Source organism: Rhipicephalus microplus, chromosome 2 (assembly GCF_043290135.1).
Source record: "Rhipicephalus microplus isolate Deutch F79 chromosome 2, USDA_Rmic, whole genome shotgun sequence".
Lineage (NCBI taxonomy): Eukaryota > Metazoa > Arthropoda > Arachnida > Ixodida > Ixodidae > Rhipicephalus > Rhipicephalus microplus.
The window spans coordinates 190988150-191008528 of record NC_134701.1 but is presented as its reverse complement, the minus strand read 5'-3'; the positions used below and the strand labels follow the sequence as shown (position 1 = coordinate 191008528).

General features: G+C 48.3%; 1 protein-coding gene across 1 annotated transcript in view; it reads left to right on the top strand.

Moving 5' to 3' along the window:
* The window catches only part of LOC142793076 (cell adhesion molecule Dscam1-like), an 80453-nt gene that overhangs the window by 34796 nt on the left and 25278 nt on the right, over nt 1-20379 (top strand). The window contains exons 4-14 of the mRNA XM_075885732.1: nt 4662-4955; nt 5752-6018; nt 7281-7462; nt 9040-9265; nt 10144-10305; nt 10380-10579; nt 11478-11558; nt 17678-17828; nt 18282-18455; nt 18950-19097; nt 19854-20002. Coding sequence (XP_075741847.1) covers nt 4662-4955; nt 5752-6018; nt 7281-7462; nt 9040-9265; nt 10144-10305; nt 10380-10579; nt 11478-11558; nt 17678-17828; nt 18282-18455; nt 18950-19097; nt 19854-20002 — 2034 coding nt within the window. The remainder of the gene's footprint in view (nt 1-4661; nt 4956-5751; nt 6019-7280; nt 7463-9039; nt 9266-10143; nt 10306-10379; nt 10580-11477; nt 11559-17677; nt 17829-18281; nt 18456-18949; nt 19098-19853; nt 20003-20379) is intronic.

Sequence of the window (20379 nt, the reverse complement as noted above, 5' to 3'; positions counted from 1 at the left end):
CGAAAAGCGCAGATTCGCCTAGTGACAGCTCGAGGCATGTCGCAGTTCGACTGAGTCGCAAGCCATGTTCTCCGCGCCGTTCGCGTCTCTTTGCATCGCAATAGTACGCAGCTACACTTGTACTAAACGTGCGCGGCGTGCATCTATGCCTGGGTCGCAATATAGATCCTATTATTGGCATGCGGCCTGCGACACACTACGGCAATGATTTCGTGCCACTAAAGACATGCGGCACGCAAATCGCTGCTGTAAAGCGGGAAAGCTGGTGTCGCACTTGAATAAACACGATAAGTATACTTACTCATATACTTTTCTGGGCTCGTAGTCTTTTTTGCTGATTGCGACTATATATATCCACTGGCGACGCAGCTCAGCGCATTTTCTTGCTCGTGGAAATCGATGGAAGGTGAAAACCCCGCCCCAACACGATTCCCGTGGTGCGCCGTGAAATTCAGAGGCAGTGCTCAGCAATATCTTCCTCTTGCGCTGGTGGTTGTCGCATCCGAAGACGGCGTAGTGGCACGCGGATTACTTCTTGTAAGGGGGCGCAGCGTGAACAGGTGCTTTATCGTGTTTTTAACTCCCAGCGCCACTGCGTACCATGCTGGCGATGAAGAAAAAAATTATGGCGTCTCTGGGAGCGAGAGTATATACTGCCGAAGGCGCTTAGTTGTGAGATAGGCGCCAACAGCGTCTCGGCCGTCGATAATTTGATCTGCGGTGAGGTGTGTTGGCATTTAAACGTGAGGCATCCAGCATTCAAGCCGTAATCGCTGGTACTCTCTCGCATTAACTCTACTACTCGTGTCCTGCGTGTAATTTTAACACAATGTGCTCAGACGATCGCAAAACTTCTAAAACATTGTGGTGCGTTGGGTTCTGAGCGTTGCTAGCAGTCGCTTTGCGGGTAAAACCCGGTGAAGTTAAAAGATAGCACTAAACACGTAGGGCAATACTTAACAGCAGTGAAAATGCATAGGGGCAGCGTTATGCAGCTTCCATAGAGCGAAAACAAAGATGTGACCTCCCGTAACTTGGTACCTGCCACCAGTAAAAGTAATCTTTAAGAAAATTAATCAAATTGCATTAGGAAGCACTGTAGACGACGCTTTGAACAGCCAATAGAGGCTTTTTTAAGCTTCTCCATAAACTTCCTTACGCTAACGTGTTACCGGATACCGATTTGCGTTTGCTGTCTTACCGGAAGTCATGTTTTTCAATGTTTTAGCTGCTATATATGTATACGTAATCATCTGCGTGCGTACGTTAACACGTTCACATTTACGCTTCCGCAAACTATTAATAGTGAGGCTAGCCGCATTTAAACGCTATTTACCTTGGTAGAGTTGAATCATGGCTGCGGTAAAATCATGAGACTTCTTTTTTACTGTGCACAGTATCCTCATATGCAGAAAATGATGAAAAATACAATGTTACTGCAACGATGGTGTTACCATCTTATGACACTTCGTACAACCACAGTCATAAACACGTTGATTTACGCGTAATATTTTTGAGGTGAAAGTGAATAAATGATTTAAAGGGTGGCGCATTCGTATAATAACCCCGGTGCGCCGTTTTTACGCCAGAAGTACAATGTATGTTGTTCCTGCAAAAACAATTTTGATTACCTGGTTCAGTATGGTCCCACTAAATGGCGCGGCTGAAATAATGTAATCACTATTAGCGCTGGTACTTCGTCTTATTTTCACTCGGCGGCTTGAATCTCTGTGCAGCGAATACCAAGAGTTCCTACGAACGAATGAGATATGGGAGATAAGACCGCAAACGTGAATCCTATCCAGCGGGTACTTTACGTTACGCAAAGGTTTACGTTCTGTGAAAACCCGTGCATGCGCAGATTCTACCTGGTATCCAATAACACGGTAACACAAAGAAGAATACGGACAAGCTGAACGCTTATATTCAATGGTTCTCAGTCCGCAAATAGGCGTTGGTGATACAGTGCGCGTGTGAGAACATGAGATTGCAAATATTCAGTAGATTTACACGTGCCTCGTGTAGAAAAAGAAATCACTGAACTTTTCATTGCTGTATTTTGCTGAGCTCTTGCGTACTCTTTCATTTTATAGGATAGTATTTGTACAAGTCTTTGTACAAATCGCATTAAGAGGAGCCGTTGGTGCTTCCATTGAAACCGCACACCCGGGGTAACTTATTCGGGCAACATGTAAATCCGGCAAATTTGAAACATTCCCTACTTCAGCCAGTTCATTTTATTTCTCGCTGAGATGAGTACAAGTTCATGTACTATATCGGCATCAAATGAAACGCGAACAGCGGAGTGCGTGGCACAAGCCTTATCAATGCATAGTGCGTGCCGTCGACCTGTCATCGGCACAGACAGGCGTGCACATCTGGTGTAGCAGCACTGCGCAATCCCCCTATAGTGCAATATTTCTGCTTGTGCTCAGGTATGAGATTTGAAAGAAACAAAATAAAAAAACAGAGGTTAAGCTATTGCAGCCGAAGTCGAGTATTGTATCATGGTTCGTCATCACGGAGTCCATCGTCACGAAATTCCTGGCTAATTCTATTTATAATAAACAAATGTAAGTTCATAATGCTTGCGATTTCACACTGTTTCACTTCGTCCCGGTAAAGTGAAACGTTTCGCGCTCTCTCTTCCGAACAAACGCTCGGCATTTAGAGTTAAAGTGATGCGTTTTCGGCTCGGCCTCTGAAAGAAGGGTGCAGGTGAAGCAGCACTGGCGAACGAGATACGACGATCGTTTGAAAATCAACCGCAAACCGATTATATTTCTCTTTTCGTTTTATCGTGCCAAATCACCGATTGCACTGTGATGCTGAAGTAAAAGCAAGGAATTGCGAGTGATGTGATCAAAAGCGCTTGGCACGCCCACGATGGCCACCATTACCACCATATGAAAACTACAGCAGAAACGGAGATAACGCACTGTAGGGGGATGGCGCAGTGCTGCCAAACCGAATGGGCCTGTCTGTAAATGGTGATGACTGGACGGCCAACACTATACTGTTTCTAATGCTTGAAACACGCGCTCCGCTGTTCGGGTTTCATTTGACGCCGATAGTACATGCATACATCCGTATAAATCCACGTACCCGCGTAATCAGTATTTGCTCGAACAAATAATGCCAGTTCTTATTTAGGTGCTTATTCGTGACTCAAATCTTTGTTCTGTTACTTTTACTCCCCCTCCCCATGTGTAGGGTAGCAAACTGGACGCATAGTCTAGTTAACCTCCCTACCTTTCCTACATTCCTTCTCTCTCTCTCTCTCTCTTTCGTTGTTCTGTTCATCAGAAGTCATAATCTGACCTTTTTAAAAATATTTGCAAGCTTGAAGCAGAATTTCAGGGAATCATACAACAAAGTCGGCATACGATCAAGTCTGATAAGTGAAAGCATTTCGGAATTTAACACTGCAGTGCGTGAAGGAGAGCTGATTTCCGCGCTTTCAACAATTCACTGTACAAGTTTGTACCATAGGAATGTCGTTGCTACGTGGTACTAACATTGTCTTTGGTGGAATTTGTATAATAAGTCGAAAGCATTAGGTACCTACCAGACGCCATATTATCACTCAAAGAGGAAGAACAGAAAGAAATAGCTGATAAGAAAATAAGGCAGTGCACGGCGAGCGCCAAACATCAGCTGGTTTTATTTCGGGAAAAACACGGAAGAGACCACCTAAAGTGCATGCGCGCAGCAGTAGCAGAGCTAATCAAGCATCGATCTGAAATATCTGAACTCATTGCCAAAAAAAGGAATAAACGGGTCACTTACACACTCTATGTCCTTGCTTTTGATATGGAAAGCTTCCAGCAACTCTCTTCCCAAGGTATCTCCTCCTTTAGGTGCCTCTTTGAACCCGATGTGTCACCGTTCCAGCAAACACAAGTGATGCAAAAATCAACATCACGTTATGATGTGACCACATGACGTCATCATGCAGTCACTATAATCTTACATGAGGGTACGTCTCATGTTGACGTTATCACGTCATAACGTTGCTTGTTCGAATGTGAGCCAATCCCACCGAAACTGCGAAGCCCCATGGACTAATGAAACAGCAAAGCTGATGCCATCTTTCGTCATTAATGCTTGGCGATGGCGTTGACCTCTTCACGCTTCACTTCTCGCGGGTGGTTACGTCAGGTGCCCTCTTTCTCGGGACTGCGGAAAGTCTTGGCCATTCTAAAAGAACGCCCCCCCCCCTCTCAAGAAACAACCACCAACCTCCTCTATACTTTCCCAGGCAATGTCTGGCGTGCGCTTTCTACCAAGCCTCCCGGTGCCCTTAGATATCCCCCCTTTTCCCTTCAACGGGTCTTCTGATAAACTTGGGCTTTCCTCCGAGCTGCACCCTCCACCCTCACTCCAAAACAAACCACCCACCCCTTCCCTCAGTTCACACCTATATGCTTTTTTTTCTCATCCACACTCGGCGCACCACCACGTTGTTTCTCCCCTTTTTCCAGAACTATTATGAAACTGCCAAGCTCCGACGAGCGAGACTATGAAACTATGAGGTCAAGGGTTGATTCAGAATTGCTTCGCTGTTAAAAGAAGACGAACATGACTTGCGCGTTTGAGTCGTGTTTGGGCAAACGCACAAGGGACCGTTATACTTGGACCGTTGTTTTGTTTCTGTACAGACACGCACGTGAACACAGCGCCGAGACAGACCGATCGCAGGCCCTTGGTGCGGCCACGCCAAGGAGACAACGTGAAGATACCGTGCGCGGCGCAGGGTTACCCCATTCCCACGTACTCCTGGCACCGACTGGAAGGCGGCTGGAAGGTCTCTCTCGACTCGACAGGTCGAGTGTCCCAGGTTGACGGAACGCTCCTATTCCGACGCGCCGTTGTTGGCGACGGTGGCAAGTACGTGTGCATCGTCAACAATTCCATCGGTGAGGACCAGATGGAGACGCTACTCACGATCACAGGTAAACTACCACCGGCGCTTAGCTGTGCTTCCTATTGAGATGCATAAATTAGCGCCTGTTTCTTCATCCCTATGAAGTTCTACCACCACCAACTTCAATTCTTTGTACTGTGTATATGATTTATATGATGGTGAAGCTAGTTAGATAATGTTGAACTATTCACCCAGATGGCGACATCAGATATAGCTTCAAATTGCACAGTCCACTTCAGTGATTTGCCTTCGTCGTTTATCAAATAGCAATGAACCTAACATGTCAGCCAGTGATTGTACCACTAGGGCAGAGTTCAGAGGGTTCTGACATTCCGCAAAGTTTCTTCATGCTTTAACTTTTCGGGGGACACTAATCTATTTACATACTTCCACATCGACCACCGGTGGCTAAAGTTAGCCGTTGTATACATCAACATTCCTATGAATAAATTTTCTGGTTATGACTCTGCCACCGGAGCTTCTACCAGAAACGAATATGAAATTTGAAGCGACCTTTCTGATCAGATTCTATGTTGCCCATCACGTGACAAATTAACTACTGATGTACAATGGCTTTTTTTGGCTACATTTGTTATGCACGAGCAGTACCTAAACACCAGGAGTTTACCGTGCGCTCAAACAGACCCGTGCATACACTATATATTTTGAAACTATCATTAGAAACACGTCTCTCTTGCGTTTCCATATGAACCTTCATACATCTCAACAAGCGCACTGATTAATTACAAATAAATTACATACTGTTTGCGACTTCAGTGCAAACATAGCGATACCTTGAGGTGTGCACTGCAATGCATTCGCAGCACCACTGACGGCGACCGTTCGTCCGAGGCGAATAGTGGCCACCGAGGGTGCTCCGGCGACGCTGAATTGCACCACCTCCGGTCACCCCGTGTCTTCCGTGGTGTGGCTCAAGAACGGTCAGCCCGTGGTCTCCTCGCGCGTCAAGATGCTCACGCGGGAGAGACTGCACATACCGAACGTGCTGCGGGACGACAAAGGAATGTACCAGTGCTTCGCGCTCAACGACTACGACTGGGCGCAGGGAACAGCCGAGATCACGCTGGGCGGTAAGCGCCGACAGCCATGGCATGATGGGGGTTTTTGATCTGTCCGGTATTCGGGTAACGCAAAGCGAGGCACTTTACAGAATTGCGTGTGCCCTATAGCTACTACCACGTCAAGTGGCGCCATCTGTGAAAAATAGAGCACAAATAATTAGGACTTAATCTACGACCTCCGAGATTTCGTGAGCGCCACTCACTGAGCCTACAGCATTGCTTTGAATAAGTGTCTCAAAAGTGGTGCCGAATGCACACAAGTACTTTGCTTTCGAGGCTTAACAACAAAAGTTGGAAGTAAAGAAATGCAACTATACGAAGGTACGGAGCTGTGTACGCAGACAACCTGACGGCCCCTTGATAGAATCGAGGGGAAGGCAACCGCTCTCAGTGGTGCGGTTATGTTTACTGAGCTCGCGCATGTGCAGTTCACAACCGGTATTTCTGCGCACGCAAAGTATTTCACGAATACCGGTGTGCCGAACAGCCTAAAAACCTCTGTTATTTGCGGTATACAGTTCCGCATGCGCGTATACTAACCATTACACCACAGCACGCTACGGCACCATGTAACAGGAAACTGGCTTGTGTGGGCACCGATGGGTCTTTTGCACACGGTGCGAGCATTCCTGCAGTTACTCCAGAAAACGGGTGCTTTACCCCACAAGGGGGAGAGTGCCCCTACTTGCCGTGCCGTGCGCAATCTTTTGGGCGCATTTCACCTTTTGGAGAAGCAAAGAGCCCTTTTTTGGGTAATTGCGCAGTTCCTCAGAAAAACCTTTTAAAGTGTAAAGATTACCACACCAAACACCACGATGTATATTTCGAGGGCTTCTACCAGGTTTTACGTAGTGCTTAATTGGCAATAATGAAGCACGGTGCCCTTTGTATGAGCAATAGACCTTACATATAAAGTTTAAGAAACTCTCATGAGGCCAATGTTGCAAAAACGCGAAAAATACATCCCGAAATTCATGACGTCACGCACAAAAATCATGGCCTGAAATTTTAAAATGCAACTTCAACCTTGATTTTCTCCTCTAATAATGAACTTACGTTGATGTAGCTTTCGACATAAGAGTTCTTAGAGCAGAGTCTATCAACCTAAACTGATTCACTGTTTGACTTTAGCGTCCCTTCAAAGAGACTCGCATAAGTAGGAAATGCGAACTCATAAAGGCGTTCAAAGGAGTTTTTCTCTCTCATTCCATGGTAAGACAAGGGACATGTTAGCACGTCGTTTGAACGGAGCAACTCTTTTTCTCGTACAGACGATCCTCCCGTACTCGTTCACCGATTTGCCGAGCAGACCGTGGAACCAGGCTCACCGGTGTCACTCAAGTGCGCAGCGACGGGTGAGCCGTTGCCTCAAATCACGTGGAGTCTCGACGGAGAGCCTGTCATCGAGAGCATGCGAGTGCGCATTGGGGATTTCGTCACTAACGAGGGACAGGTGTGTTGGTCACCATGTATTACTTGAGGCAGAAGAACACTGGCCCGGCTGATGCGCCTGTCTTTTACACAGCGCTCGCATTTTTTTTTTCCTTTCTCAATTCTCAGCACAGAGTAGCCAGCCAGATGCTTGCTAAGCAATTTGCTTTCTACCTTTCCGTTTCCTTTTTTCCTGCTTCCAGCGACGCAGTGTTTAGTGACGCTATTAACGAGTGATACTCTTCTTTCTCATTCAAGGATATCTCGCCAAGCACTTCCGGTTGTATGAATAATCCTAAACGTACTTTGAAAAATAGAAACATGTGGTTCCGGTTCAAGTTGAAATATATATTAGATTCGTGCTATATCGGAACCTAAGGTAACTTCGGATAGAGGTTCATTGACATTCAGAATAATAATGAAAGGTGATTAGGTTCTTTGAAATTTCGTGAGCAGCTGGTATCATTGCGGCACCTGGCGGAAGAGATCTCAACCCCGCGCTTTTTTTCTTCGTGGCCTCTGGAATCCGCTTCGTCAGCGGAGTACACGCGAAATAATCCCCAAGAATACACCAGAGCACACGAACGATGACGTTTGAGTGCTGCCACCAGGTGCCTAAGTCGAGGACTAGGCTTCAATCGGTGAACTCACTCGGACTCACTCATACTCAGATCGAGCCGTGCGTCTGAGTCTGGGTGAGTCCAATTGAGTAATATTTTCGTGAGTTTGAGTCCGATTGACCCCAGTTGAAGAAAATTTTCTTGAGTGTCTGTCCGAGTCAGTTGGCTCAGGAAAATTTTGTTGAGTGTGAGTTCGAATGAATACGAAGCGTGAGATATATTTCTTGAATGAGTGAGTCTGAGTGAGTTTCACTTTCTTTTTCTGAATTATCGTCATAAATACTCATCTTCAGATTACTGTCAGCATTACCTGGATTTATGTTTATACTCACGTATTCTTGCACGCATATCAAAGCAGAGTCTTTGATACACCATTTCAATATTTATTGATCAGAGGCGTAAATTGCGTAAGGACAAGTCTTCACTTTCCGCCCTCCCCCTCCCCACAAACTCTTCCAAGGCAGTTTTAAATAAATATATCATACGTTGTCCTCTTTTTTAAGACATATGACCTCACATTGGTTTACGACCATTCATAACTTTTATTTGAAGGCAGTGTATCGAAAGGTGCCAAAGAGAGAACCCATTACTTGGGATATTGATGCTATAGAGCATTTACATCATGGTTGAACAACGTAATTCTAGGCTAACAGTCACACTAGTCGACTCGGACTCACTCAGACTCAGATTGAGCCGTAAGTCTGAGTCAAGGTGAGTTCGGGTGCGTAATATTTTATGGAGTCCGAGTGAGTCCGGTTGAAGAACATTTTTATGAGTGTGAGTTCGAGTAAGTCCAGTTGAGAAAAAAAAATTGTCGAGCGTGAGTTCTAGTGAGTTCAATGCACGAGAAATATTCCGCAAGTCTCTGTGAGCTCCATAAGTTCTGCCGACCTGTGGGACTAGGGTCACCTCCAGCATTTTCTTTTGCTTTGCTGCCCTCACGAACAAGCAGGGGACATCTGGCATACAACCATCGCAGGTGAACAGCTTCGTGAACGTAACGGCTGCGACAACCGAGGACGGCGGCCGATACCAGTGTCACGCGAGCAACGACGTGGAAACTGTGTCCCACGGAGCGCGCATGAACGTCAGGGGTCATCCGTTCGTTCGTGTCATGCGCAACGTGTCCGTTCTGGCAGGACGCACGCTGATCGTCCACTGTCCGGCCGCCGGATACCCGCTCACCCAGATATTCTGGCACAAAGGTGAGTGCGAAGAAAAGCAGTAGCTCCAAGATTTCGCAGAAATACTCTACGAAACTAAGCAGTATAAAACAACAACAATACTACTGCTACCAGTACTCCTCCTCCTCTTTCCCCTACTACTACTACTACTAATACTACTACTACTACTACTACTACTACTACTACTACTACTACTACTACTACTACTACTACTACTACTACAACAATAATAATAATAATAATAATAATAATAATAATAATATAAAGAGAAAACAAAGAATAGGGGCCTGAATACACGTAAAGGGGGTTATTGGTGATATAATGTTACTCATAAGATTGTAGCGCTACATTTGACGAGGCCAAGAAGTAAGAATAATAATGGAGTGAAAACAACTAGTTGACTAAGAATAACAATAAGGATTTGGGCGTTACGTGATGAAACCCCCATATTGTAATGAGGCGCGCCGGGAGGAAGAACTTCTCAAATGTACATCTGTCGCGCGTTTGACACCGCACAACGAACGAGCCTCCAACATTTCGCCTCCATTTTCTTTTTTTTTCTCTAATCTTAGCCTCCCTATATCTTTTATTTCCCATACCCCATTCCTGTGATGACCTGTCGAGGTGTCCTTGTAAGGAGGGACAGTTACGAATCGGCACTTTTGTCTTATTTTCTTCTGTTATAACTACTTAAATATATATGGGACCGCCACAGCCGAGATTGAACACGCGGCTGTCTGTTTAACAGCCGAGCAGAATAAGAACTGTTACACCGAAGCCTACAAGTACCCTCCATCTGGTTGTAACTTCAGCATGGTAGTGGCCTAATGTATAAGCTATAGCATCCCCACTCTTATTATTTTATTTTATCTTCGCGCGTCTACATTTACGAGCCACAGGGGACGCCCGGCTCCCGCAGAGCAAGCGCCAGAGCGTGTTCCGAAACGGCACGCTCACCGTGCATCGTGTAGAGCGGAATGCCGACGAAGGTTTCTACAGATGCACGGCCACAGGTCCCTCCGGGAGGTCTGCCTCCAGGGAACTCTACGTCAGCGTCATGGGTGAGTGCCACCAGTCGAGCGGTGCTTGTTTTACGTCACTTTCATTCTCACTCTATTTATTCTTTCGTGTCTAGTGGCACCTATTGTGGGTCCCTTCTCGTTTCCGGCGAACTTGAAAGAAGGCATGCGGGCCATCGTCACCTGCTCCGTGCTTGAAGGGGACAGCCCAGTGCGCATCCGATGGCTCAAGGATAGTGCGCCCGTGGCGCCGGACGGCAGGAACGTCAAGGTCGAATCGAGCAACGAATATTCTTCCACGTTGTTCATCAAACAGGTGAGAGCCTTCTTAATCAATTGAAGTAGTTTACAAAACCACCCCAAGTTTTGTGTGTGTGTGTGTGTTTCCGCGAATTTTGTTTCTTCATTATTCTTTCCTTATTTTCTCCCATTTTTGTTCATTTTTCCAAACTGTTTTGTTGTCATTCTAGAAAGCATTTGGGGGTCTTAAGGGGATATTTTCACATTATGCTTCCTGTTTTTAATAAACTTCGCACTTAGCTTATAATACATTTGGGTGGTGCCGCGCATTTCGCAACGATAGAGGCATCACGCCGTCCAATGGAAGGCTGCTATTCCCTGCTCCGGACTCGAATTACAGTTATGGGCAGTCCAACGGGCCCGCGACCCAGCATGGAGCCTTGGCCTTTGTGTTCTGATGTAGAAGTGCCGCGAAAAGTGCTACAGCACGTTCTGACGAACTATATCAAAGTTATCTTTTCAATAGATCTATCCATCCGTCCTCACAGCTATGCCGGTGTTGTGCCCTTTTCCACGGCAATTTTCGTCTGCTTCCTGCCTATTTCGTATTGTACATGCTCTCATATAAAATATTGAAAAACGTAGTACTACAAATAGAGCCGAACACCCTTGCCTCATCCTGCCGTATACTGCCCTCTTTGGCCGTTCGAAAATCCCAATTCTAGCAGCATTGTACTTGTGTAAGACGCTTTCGCTTTTTTTTTTCATACGTCGTAGGTATAGAGAAAAAAAAAGAGAGATGATTAGGAAGGCTGGGAGGTTAAGCAAACATTGGCGTCCCATTTGATATATTGCTAAAAGTCAGCTGGGGTAATTTTCAAAGTGCTCGAGCTACTTATTTGGCCCATTTCGCCTTCCATATGCTTCAGCCGAAGCAAACTAGCAAAAATAGTTTCCTCGTCTCTCCTGCTCAGGTCGGCTACCGGCATCGTGGCGAGTACACGTGCGTGGCATCGAACTTGGCGGCGTCCGCGAACTATTCTTCAAACATGGTCGTGAACGGTGAGTGCCAGTGTTTCTCTGGTCCCATGCGCATAATTACCCGATAGTTGAACGAGGGGATTACCATCACGGCAGCTAAATTGGTAAGAGCGTCGGGCACGTAATTCAAAGTTTGCTGGTTTGATCCCTGCCAGCGGCAAGTCGTCCCATCGTCCATATTGCTTTCTTCATATCTATATCCCAATTACTACAATAGACTTTCAACAGTACAATTAACGTGCCCTATATCTACCTCGGCATTATACAACTGGTTTTCATGAAGGTTGTTTAAAACAAAGAAACGAAACATAATATCCCCTTCCTTCATTCGAAACAAAAAACAGGAACAGGCATATTAGCCGTTCTGCTATTCTTGGTGATAATGGAGATATAACGTTGCTCAAGGCTCACTTTGACTATTGAAAAATAAATTCTTTGTTGTTGTTGTTTTTTTGCTTTTGTGACGTGGCGATCTCAGTGCCTCCAAGATGGAAAGTGGCTCCAAGAGAGATGTAGCGGAAGCTGCTAAGCACCACCGCATTCTTTTCTATCCCGTCTGCAGCCGGCCGTCGACAGCGCACCTACTCGCGGCGCCAGCTCCTCCTCCTCCGTGTTCGGGGAACAACGTGTTGTCGGGGCCGGCTCCGGGGATTAGACCGGCAGCATGCTACGTCTGCTCGCTTGGTGGCCCCCGTTTCCTCTTTCTTGTAGAAGAACGCGGGGGTGCCTCCTTCTCTCCCTCGTCGAGGGGAGCTCTCGACTCGCACGGAGTGGAAATAAACAGTCTTGCCCTGCAACTCCAAACCTGCTTCACGTCTCCTTTCTCGCTGCCTCCGGCAGCCGACATTCCCGGCCGCTACAAAATTGGTGACCCGAACGCTTCAACGAACACGCCGCGATGAGCTCCGACGACAACGCTGCTGCCTCCACGCCTGCGGTCATCGCCACAGAACTGAAGCTACCAAATTTTTGGCCGAAAAATCCAAGAGTTTGGTTCAGCCAAGTGGAGGCCCGTTTTCAACTCCGGCACATCACCTCGCAGTCGACAAAATACCTTCACGTCGTCGCAGCCCTGCCCCCCGAAATCGCCGACGCTATCGACGACATTTTGGTTTCACTCCCCGCGCAAGAAGAATATGACACCCTCAAAAAGACGGTGCTGGACCGCCTCGAGGCGCCTGAAGAAAGCAGACTGCAGCAGCTCTTGTGTCGCGAAGAGCTGGGCGACCAACAACCTTCCCAACTGCTGCACCGTATGCGGCAACTACTCGGTGTGCACGCGCGTCAGGACGGCCAGCTCCCACTTCTTCGTGAACTTTTCCTGCAACGGCTCCCCCAGTCGGTGCGCGTGGTTCTCGCGGGTTCAAATGAGACGTCCCTTGATCGACTCGCGCAACTTGCCGATCGCATCACGGAATACTCAACTCCAACCTTTGCGCCCATAGCTGCTGCAAGAACACATGAGCAACCAGATCGACTGTCGCGCCTTGAGGAGAAACTGCAACACCTTACCGAGACCATGCAGAAACTTGTGCTATCTGGCGCTCCCCAACAGGACGAGCAACGACGCAACCGATCCCCTTCAAGACACCCAAGCTCTTCCCAGAGAAGCCATGCACGAGATACACAGGACGGAGTTTGCTGGTACCACCGTCGTTTCGGCACGGGTGCTAGCCGCTGCACTCAACCTTGCTCGTTTCCGGGAAACGCTCCGGCCAGTCGTTAACGGCGGCTTACGACATCGGCCCTCCACCCAGCCGCCTGTTTTTCGTAGTCGACCGCGTAAGCAACTCGCGCCTGCTAGTCGACACGGGAGCCGAAATCTCTATTGTCCCGGCAACCCCCGAGGATCGCCGACGTAGCAAGAACACATCGTCGCTGCAGGCAGTGAACAACACTGCCATCGCTACGTACGGCTTCCGTTCGCTGACAATAGACGTCGGACTCAGGCGCCTGTTTCGCTGGGTCTTCGTGGTGGCGGATTTTAATTTCGCCATACTCGGAGCAGATTTTCTCAGCCACTTCACAAAAAAAGAAGTTAACTTCTTTGGCGCAAACAATACGGAAAAAAGGAAAACAGAAGGCGAGGAAAGAAACAGATTGACGCCGATTTTTCCGTATTGTTTGCGCCAAAGAAGTTAACTTCTTTTTTTGTGCTATGTACCAACTAGACCCAACGCAAGTTTTACTCAGCCACTTCAACCTGGATGTGAGCGTACGTGACCGTTGCCTCAAGGATAACAACACATCTCTCAAAGTACGTGGTTTGGAGTCAAACATCTGCTCATCTGGCATCTGCGCCTTCCAGCCAGTATCAGCCTACCACCACGTCCTGGTCGAATTCCCCTCGCTCACCAAGCCGCGCAACACGGAACAGCCGGTGAAACATAACGTGACTCACCACATCGTCACCACCGGGCCGCCAGTCACCGCCCGGCCACGACGGCTGTCCAGCAAAAGGCTTCAAGCTGCACGCAGGGAGTTCGAGCATATGCTGCAGCTGGGAATTGTACGCCCTTCGTCTAGCAACCATTCATCGCCGCTACACATGGTGCCTAAGGACGACGATTGGCGCCCGTGTGGTGATTACAGAGCCTTGAACGCATCGACAACGCCGGACCAGTATCCTCTGCCACACATTCACGATTTCAGCGCGCGGCTGGCAGGTACGAAAATATACAGCAAGATTGACCTTGTAGCGGCTGTTATGACCGGCGTCAGCAGGCGCCATGCTGTCGCTGAGAAGCGTAGCCGGGCCGCGTTCCCACGCCTGGAACTCCAGTTTTCTCGGAACCAGCGTCCAGAGATGACGGGGGAGCGGCGCTCTTTTAATCCCCAAACAAGTAGCCGACTCGCCGAATGTCTATGCTCGCCAGCTATTGTCCCTGCTAGCCGGCGGATGAGACGTCCTGTCGCCACGAAGCTGTAAGCCGTTCCGGAGGGGACAACAAAGAGCGTATTTCTTTGAAGAAACGGCGACCGCCGCCACAAAGTGCCCGGCTAATTGAGCGGACCGTTTGGCGGACCGTTTGATGTCTGCTGTCCGAAGCTTAGGACCCCTCGACCAGCGACATACACGACGAGCAAAAGACTCTCTGGCGCCACCTTTAAGTGCAGTGATCTTGACTCGAAATTGGCTGTTCACGTGCGCCGTGCATGCTCGTACCCCTCACCTGTTGTGTGTGTATGTGATTGGTGTTCCACTGAAGAAGGAGGAGCCCGAGAGGGCTTATAACGGCGCCGCAGAGTGCAGGACGTCGCTCTGAACCCAGTAAAGGTTCAACCACCACGTTCGTAGTATGTGATGGCTCTGAACCAAGAAAAGGTTTAACCACCACGCTCGTGGTTTGTGAACTCTTAACATCATGCTGTAAATATTTGTAATTAGTGCCATAAACCTTGTTTGTTTTTCGTATCCCCATCTTGTAAGCGGTCGTTTCCTCAACCCGAAGCTACACCACGCTACCACAGCACCCCGGGATCACAACAACTGGTTGGCATCGGTGGGATCACGACAACTGGTGGCTGCGGTGGAATCCGAAGCGACCTTCCTTCCGACCCGCAACACGGCATACCACCAAATCCCCGTCGAACCGCAGGACATACCAAAAACAGCCATAACAACTCCGTTCGGCCTGTTTGAGTTTGTCCGCATGCCCTACGGCTTGAAAAATGCCGCACAGACCTTTCAAAGGTTCATGGATGAGGTCACCCGGGGTCTTCCTTTCATCTTTGTCTACCTGGATGACATTTTGGTGGCCAGCAGAACGCCTGCGGAGCACGAAGAGCACCTCCGCCAGCTCTTTCAGCGTTTGGATGAGCACGGTCTGGTGTTGAAACCTCAAAAGTGCGTGTTTGGAGTAGAGGCGCTCAACTTCCTCGGCCACCACATCACTGCTGAAGGCATTATGCCATTGGAATCGAGGGTGGAATCCGTCAAGAAGTTTCCAGCTCCATCTTTTCGCAAGCTGAGGGAGTTCCTCGGGCTCTTAAACTTCCACCGGCGCTTCATTCCGTCTTGTGCTCGAGTGCTCCAGCCATTGACCGACCTGCTGCGCCGAGACGACCAAAAGGCACCAGAATTTTGTTGGTCTGACGAACACCAGAACGCTTTCCAGAAAGCTAAGGACGAGCTAGCCGCGGCTACCCTCCTCATTCATCCACGGCCTGAAGCTCCTACACGCCTCATGGTGGACGCTTCCTCCACATCGGTCGGAGCAGTGCTGCAGCAACAGGAGGGCGCCCAGTGGAAGCCACTGGGCTTCTTTTCGAAACGTCTGAAGCCTGCAGAAGCACGGTACAGCACTTTTGGAAGGGAGATGCTCGCAATATATTGTTCCATTAAGCATTTCCGCTACTTCCTCGAAGGCCGTGAGTTCTACATCTTGACAGACCACAAGCCCCTCACCTACGTATTCAAAAACAACAGTTCCTCCTACTCAGAACGAGAGATCCGTCAGCTCTCATTCATCTCCGAGTTTTCTACAGACATCCGCCACGTTCCCGGGGTCGAAAACGAAGCAGCTGACGCCTTGTCTCGCGTCAATGCTTCCAGCACAGAAGTCCTGGACTTCGAAGCTATGGCCGCAGCTCAGCGGGACGACCCCGAGTTGACAAGACTGAAGGGAGGGGGATCTTCACTCGTGCTCTCGGAGGTTGCACTTCCCTACGTCCAGAGCACAATAACCTGCGATACCTCCCAGGCAGCACCACGACCTTTTGTCCCACTGAACTTTCGCCGAGTGGTATTCAACACTTTCCACTCCATCAGCCACCCAGGTGTCCGTGCCACCCAGCGGCTGATAACGCAACGCTTCGTTTGGCCCGGAGTCAACGCGGACGTGCGACGATGGGCTCGGACATGTGAAACGTGTCAGCAAGTGAAAGTGACTCGCCACAATCGGGCTGCACTACAGGAATTTCGGACTCCTGAGTCGCGGTTTGACCACGTTCACCTTGACCTCGTCGGACCACTACCGCCCTGCCAAGGATTTAGGTACCTGCTCACATGCATCGACAGGTACAGCCGGTGGCCCGAAGCTATACCAATTGCGGACATATCAGCTGAGACCGTCGCGCAGGCCTTCATTCAAACATGGGTGTCCCGCTTTGGCTGCCCCGCCCGCATAACAACTGACCGGGGACCGCAATTCCAGAGCAACCTCTTTTCCGCACTTTCAACGCTCCTCGGCACGAAGCTGCAGCATACAACCGCCTACCACCCCGCCAGCAACGGAATGGTTGAGCGCTTCCACCGGCAACTCAAAGCCGCACTGGCAGCGAAACTCGACCGCCAGCACTGGGTGCAGAAGCTCCCGCTCGTTCTTCTTGGCCTACGCTCAACGGTGAAGGAAGACCTCGGCTTCAGCGCAGCGGAAATGGTCTACGGCTCAACAGTGCGCCTCCCGGGAGAATTCTTCTCCGACCACACACCTTCCGCCCCAACAGCCTCCGATCACATCGAGAAGCTGCGCGCATGGCTCGCGCAACTCAGGCCAACAGCACCTCGCATCGCCCGCAACAGGAAAGTTTTCACTTTTCCTGACATGGACTCTGCTACCCATGTGTTCGTGCGACACGACGCAACGAAGCCGCCCCTTACTCCGCCGTACGATGGCCCATTCAAAGTTTTGGGACGTACTAACAAAACCATCGCAATCGACGTGCGGGGGAAACGAGAAGTCGTCGCCGTTGACCGCGCCAAGCCTGCTCATATTGAAGTTTCCATTCAAGCAGCCTCTCACGTACGATTTCAGTGCTAACCATTGGACTGTGACCTTCCACTATTCAGCCAGTAACTGCTGTCCTTCTTTAAAAGCTCCGCAATCTAGGGGGGGAGCCTTTGTAGCGGAAGCTGCTAAGCACCACCGCATTCTTTTCTATCCCGTCTGCAGCCGGCCGTCGACAGCGCGCCTACTCGCGGCGCCAGCTCCTCCTCCTCCGTGTTCGGGGAACAACGTGTTGTCGGGGCCGGCTCCGGGGATTAGACCGGCAGCATGCTACGTCTGCTCGCTTGGTGGCCCCCGTTTCCTCTTTCTTGTAGAAGAACGCGGGGGTGCCTCCTTCTCTCCCTCGTCGAGGGGAGCTCTCGACTCGCACGGAGTGGAAATAAACAGTCTTGCCCTGCAACTCCAAACCTGCTTCACGTCTCCTTTCTCGCTGCCTCCGGCAGCCGACATTCCCGGCCGCTACAGAGAAGGCGGTGGTGGTTGGAGAAAACGTCGTGATCGACTGCCAAGCTGAAGGCTTCCCTCCGCCCAGGATATGGTGGGAAAAATCATCAGGTGGGTAATGGCGTGTTTTTATAGCTGATGGGCAACCGAAAGCAGCGGCACCTGTGAACTGAAATCTGCATCAATGGCTGTGCCACAAATGCCGCATGCCACACGTACTAAATATCGCGGTAAACGTAGATAGATAGATAGATAGATAGATAGATAGATAGATAGATAGATAGATAGATAGATAGATAGATAGATAGATAGATAGATAGAAGGGTATTTATAATGACAAAAGCTTCGACATCGGCCTAAAGTTGTGATTTCGTGGTCAACGCTATGAATTGAGGAATAAGGACATGGAAGAAACCATTCATTAAAATATGAGAATATACGTGGTAGTCACAGGAAGCTTGAACTGTTAATTTGGAACGACGCTATGAAACTAAATGTTTCGTGTCGACATTCTTTGACAAACGCGTGATGCCGCTGTCCGAAATTGTGATCTTCTGGTTCCAGCCGCAAGACCGACCGAGTACAAAGCGATCATCAGCAACTCTCACATACACACGCTTGAAAACGGCTCGCTCATGGTACGCGAGGCTGAGCGCAACGACACCGGCTTTTACCTCTGCCAGGCCAGCAACGGCGTTGGATCCGGAATTAGTAAGGTCATCGAACTGAAAGTACATGGTGAGTGTCGGGTATCAATATTTCCTTCGAATTATTAGCGTACACATGAATGCACAGCAATATCGACACGGCAGATTTGAGTTGGTTATTTTGCTCCCCAAGTTTTCTTGTAACGATTCCGCGAGTATACACGAGGTTTATCTCCCACGCGCAGTTCACGAATCATGATTCATAGCATATCACATAACTGCACGTAAAAGCTGTTATTGAATAAAATGAGCCTTAAACGACGATCACCTAAGTTCAGGCCAGTGCGATATGTGAGAGTAATGGCACCAGGTGGCTCGAGCTGTTTTTATTTTCCGACAATGAAATAAACGTGACATATATGTTGACTTTACAAGAATTAGTGTATCTGCACCAAAGCTTTAGCTCCAGAAATGTTAGCCAGGTGCCACTGCATGCGGAACTGCAGTGAAGATTCCTCGGCAAAGCACTGACCTATTCTTTTTTAGTTTTCTTTGTAATTCTTCTCTTTTATTTTACTCTTGCAGTGTCAGCCCACTTCAAAAACGCATTCAACTTGAAAACTCTCCGCAAAGGCAACACGGCCCGCATCAAATGCGAAGTTTTCGGTGAAAAGCCATTGTCCATCTCATGGAGCAAGAACGGCCAATCGATATCTGCGAAGCAAGATCAACGGTAAGTTTGTGGCAAATTTGCAGAGCGAAATAAACCAGTTGCACCAAAGGCAATTTCTGTTTTCGCAGATGGGGGTCTATACAATGACCAATGCAAGCCGGGCAAAAAAAATCACTTCTGATTGTTTTAATTTAATACGAAGAATGCTTAATGCTCGTACGGAAAAGTTGGGAGTTTCACGCAGATCTCCCCAAGCGCATTACCACTACAGTAAAAAACTCGTTTTGCATGAGAAGTACAGCTTGGAAAAACAGGATGATCACAGACGCATAACAGCACGTGTTTTTTGACCGACTATACGCATACGTTTTTTTTTTTGAAGATTTTAGTAAGGTTTCACACACTCATGAAAAAATTAGGTTAAGAGCGAGAACAGATTTGAAGAACGTCAAGCTGAAAAAGAAAGGTACACCGCTGTTAGTAATTTCGAAAAGCAAGGAATATAATTTGGGCGGTCTTGTAGCGTATTTTAGTGTTGTATGAAAAACTGGAGTGCTCGCAGGAAGCTCATTTGCTCAATGACAGGCTGCATGACCACTAGTTAGAAGCACACTGCCGAGCACTTGTTGAAATACGTCATTATACCTTGCATGGTGTCTGTGAATTTAATTAGTACGTTGTGGTTCTAGAATTTGGTTTTATTTGTTGAATAAAGCGATGTCGCCGAATAAGCGTCTCACGAGTGGTATTGATAATATTATTATTCATTTAGTGCACCGAAACAGTTATTCTAACTGCAGCATCGCGCCGTTTTAGGTTTGAAATAAAAACCAGCGAGACTGAAGACAGCGTCCAATCACAACTGGAGATTCATGCCGTCGACCGGAGGGACTCGGCACTGTTCGCGTGTCATGGCAGCAACAAACATGGCAAGGATGAAACTAGGACGCAGCTGATTGTGCAAGGTAAGCGTCCGTAGGGTAACAACGTTCACAGCAGAATATTTGAAAATGGAGGTGGGTGTTCAGCAAAGCTTAGATCGGATAATGTGGCATTGCCATAGTACTGGATGACTCCGGAAATTTCCACCTCTTGTGCTTCGTTATTGAAGTATAGAGTTTGTTTAACAAAACAGAATGCAGAGGCTCAACTAGAGGACAATAGTAATCAATGTTGAAGTTTACGATTGGCAATTAGCTTTGTACTTATTTTGAAAATCAATAATATTAAATAGTCCCTAATGTATACCTTAATGTACACGTACGTTTCTAGCCTTTTATGCAGCACTCCATTTGTTTCTTTACTTGGTTTCATGATGTGCTCTCAGCTTTCCCGTCTATCG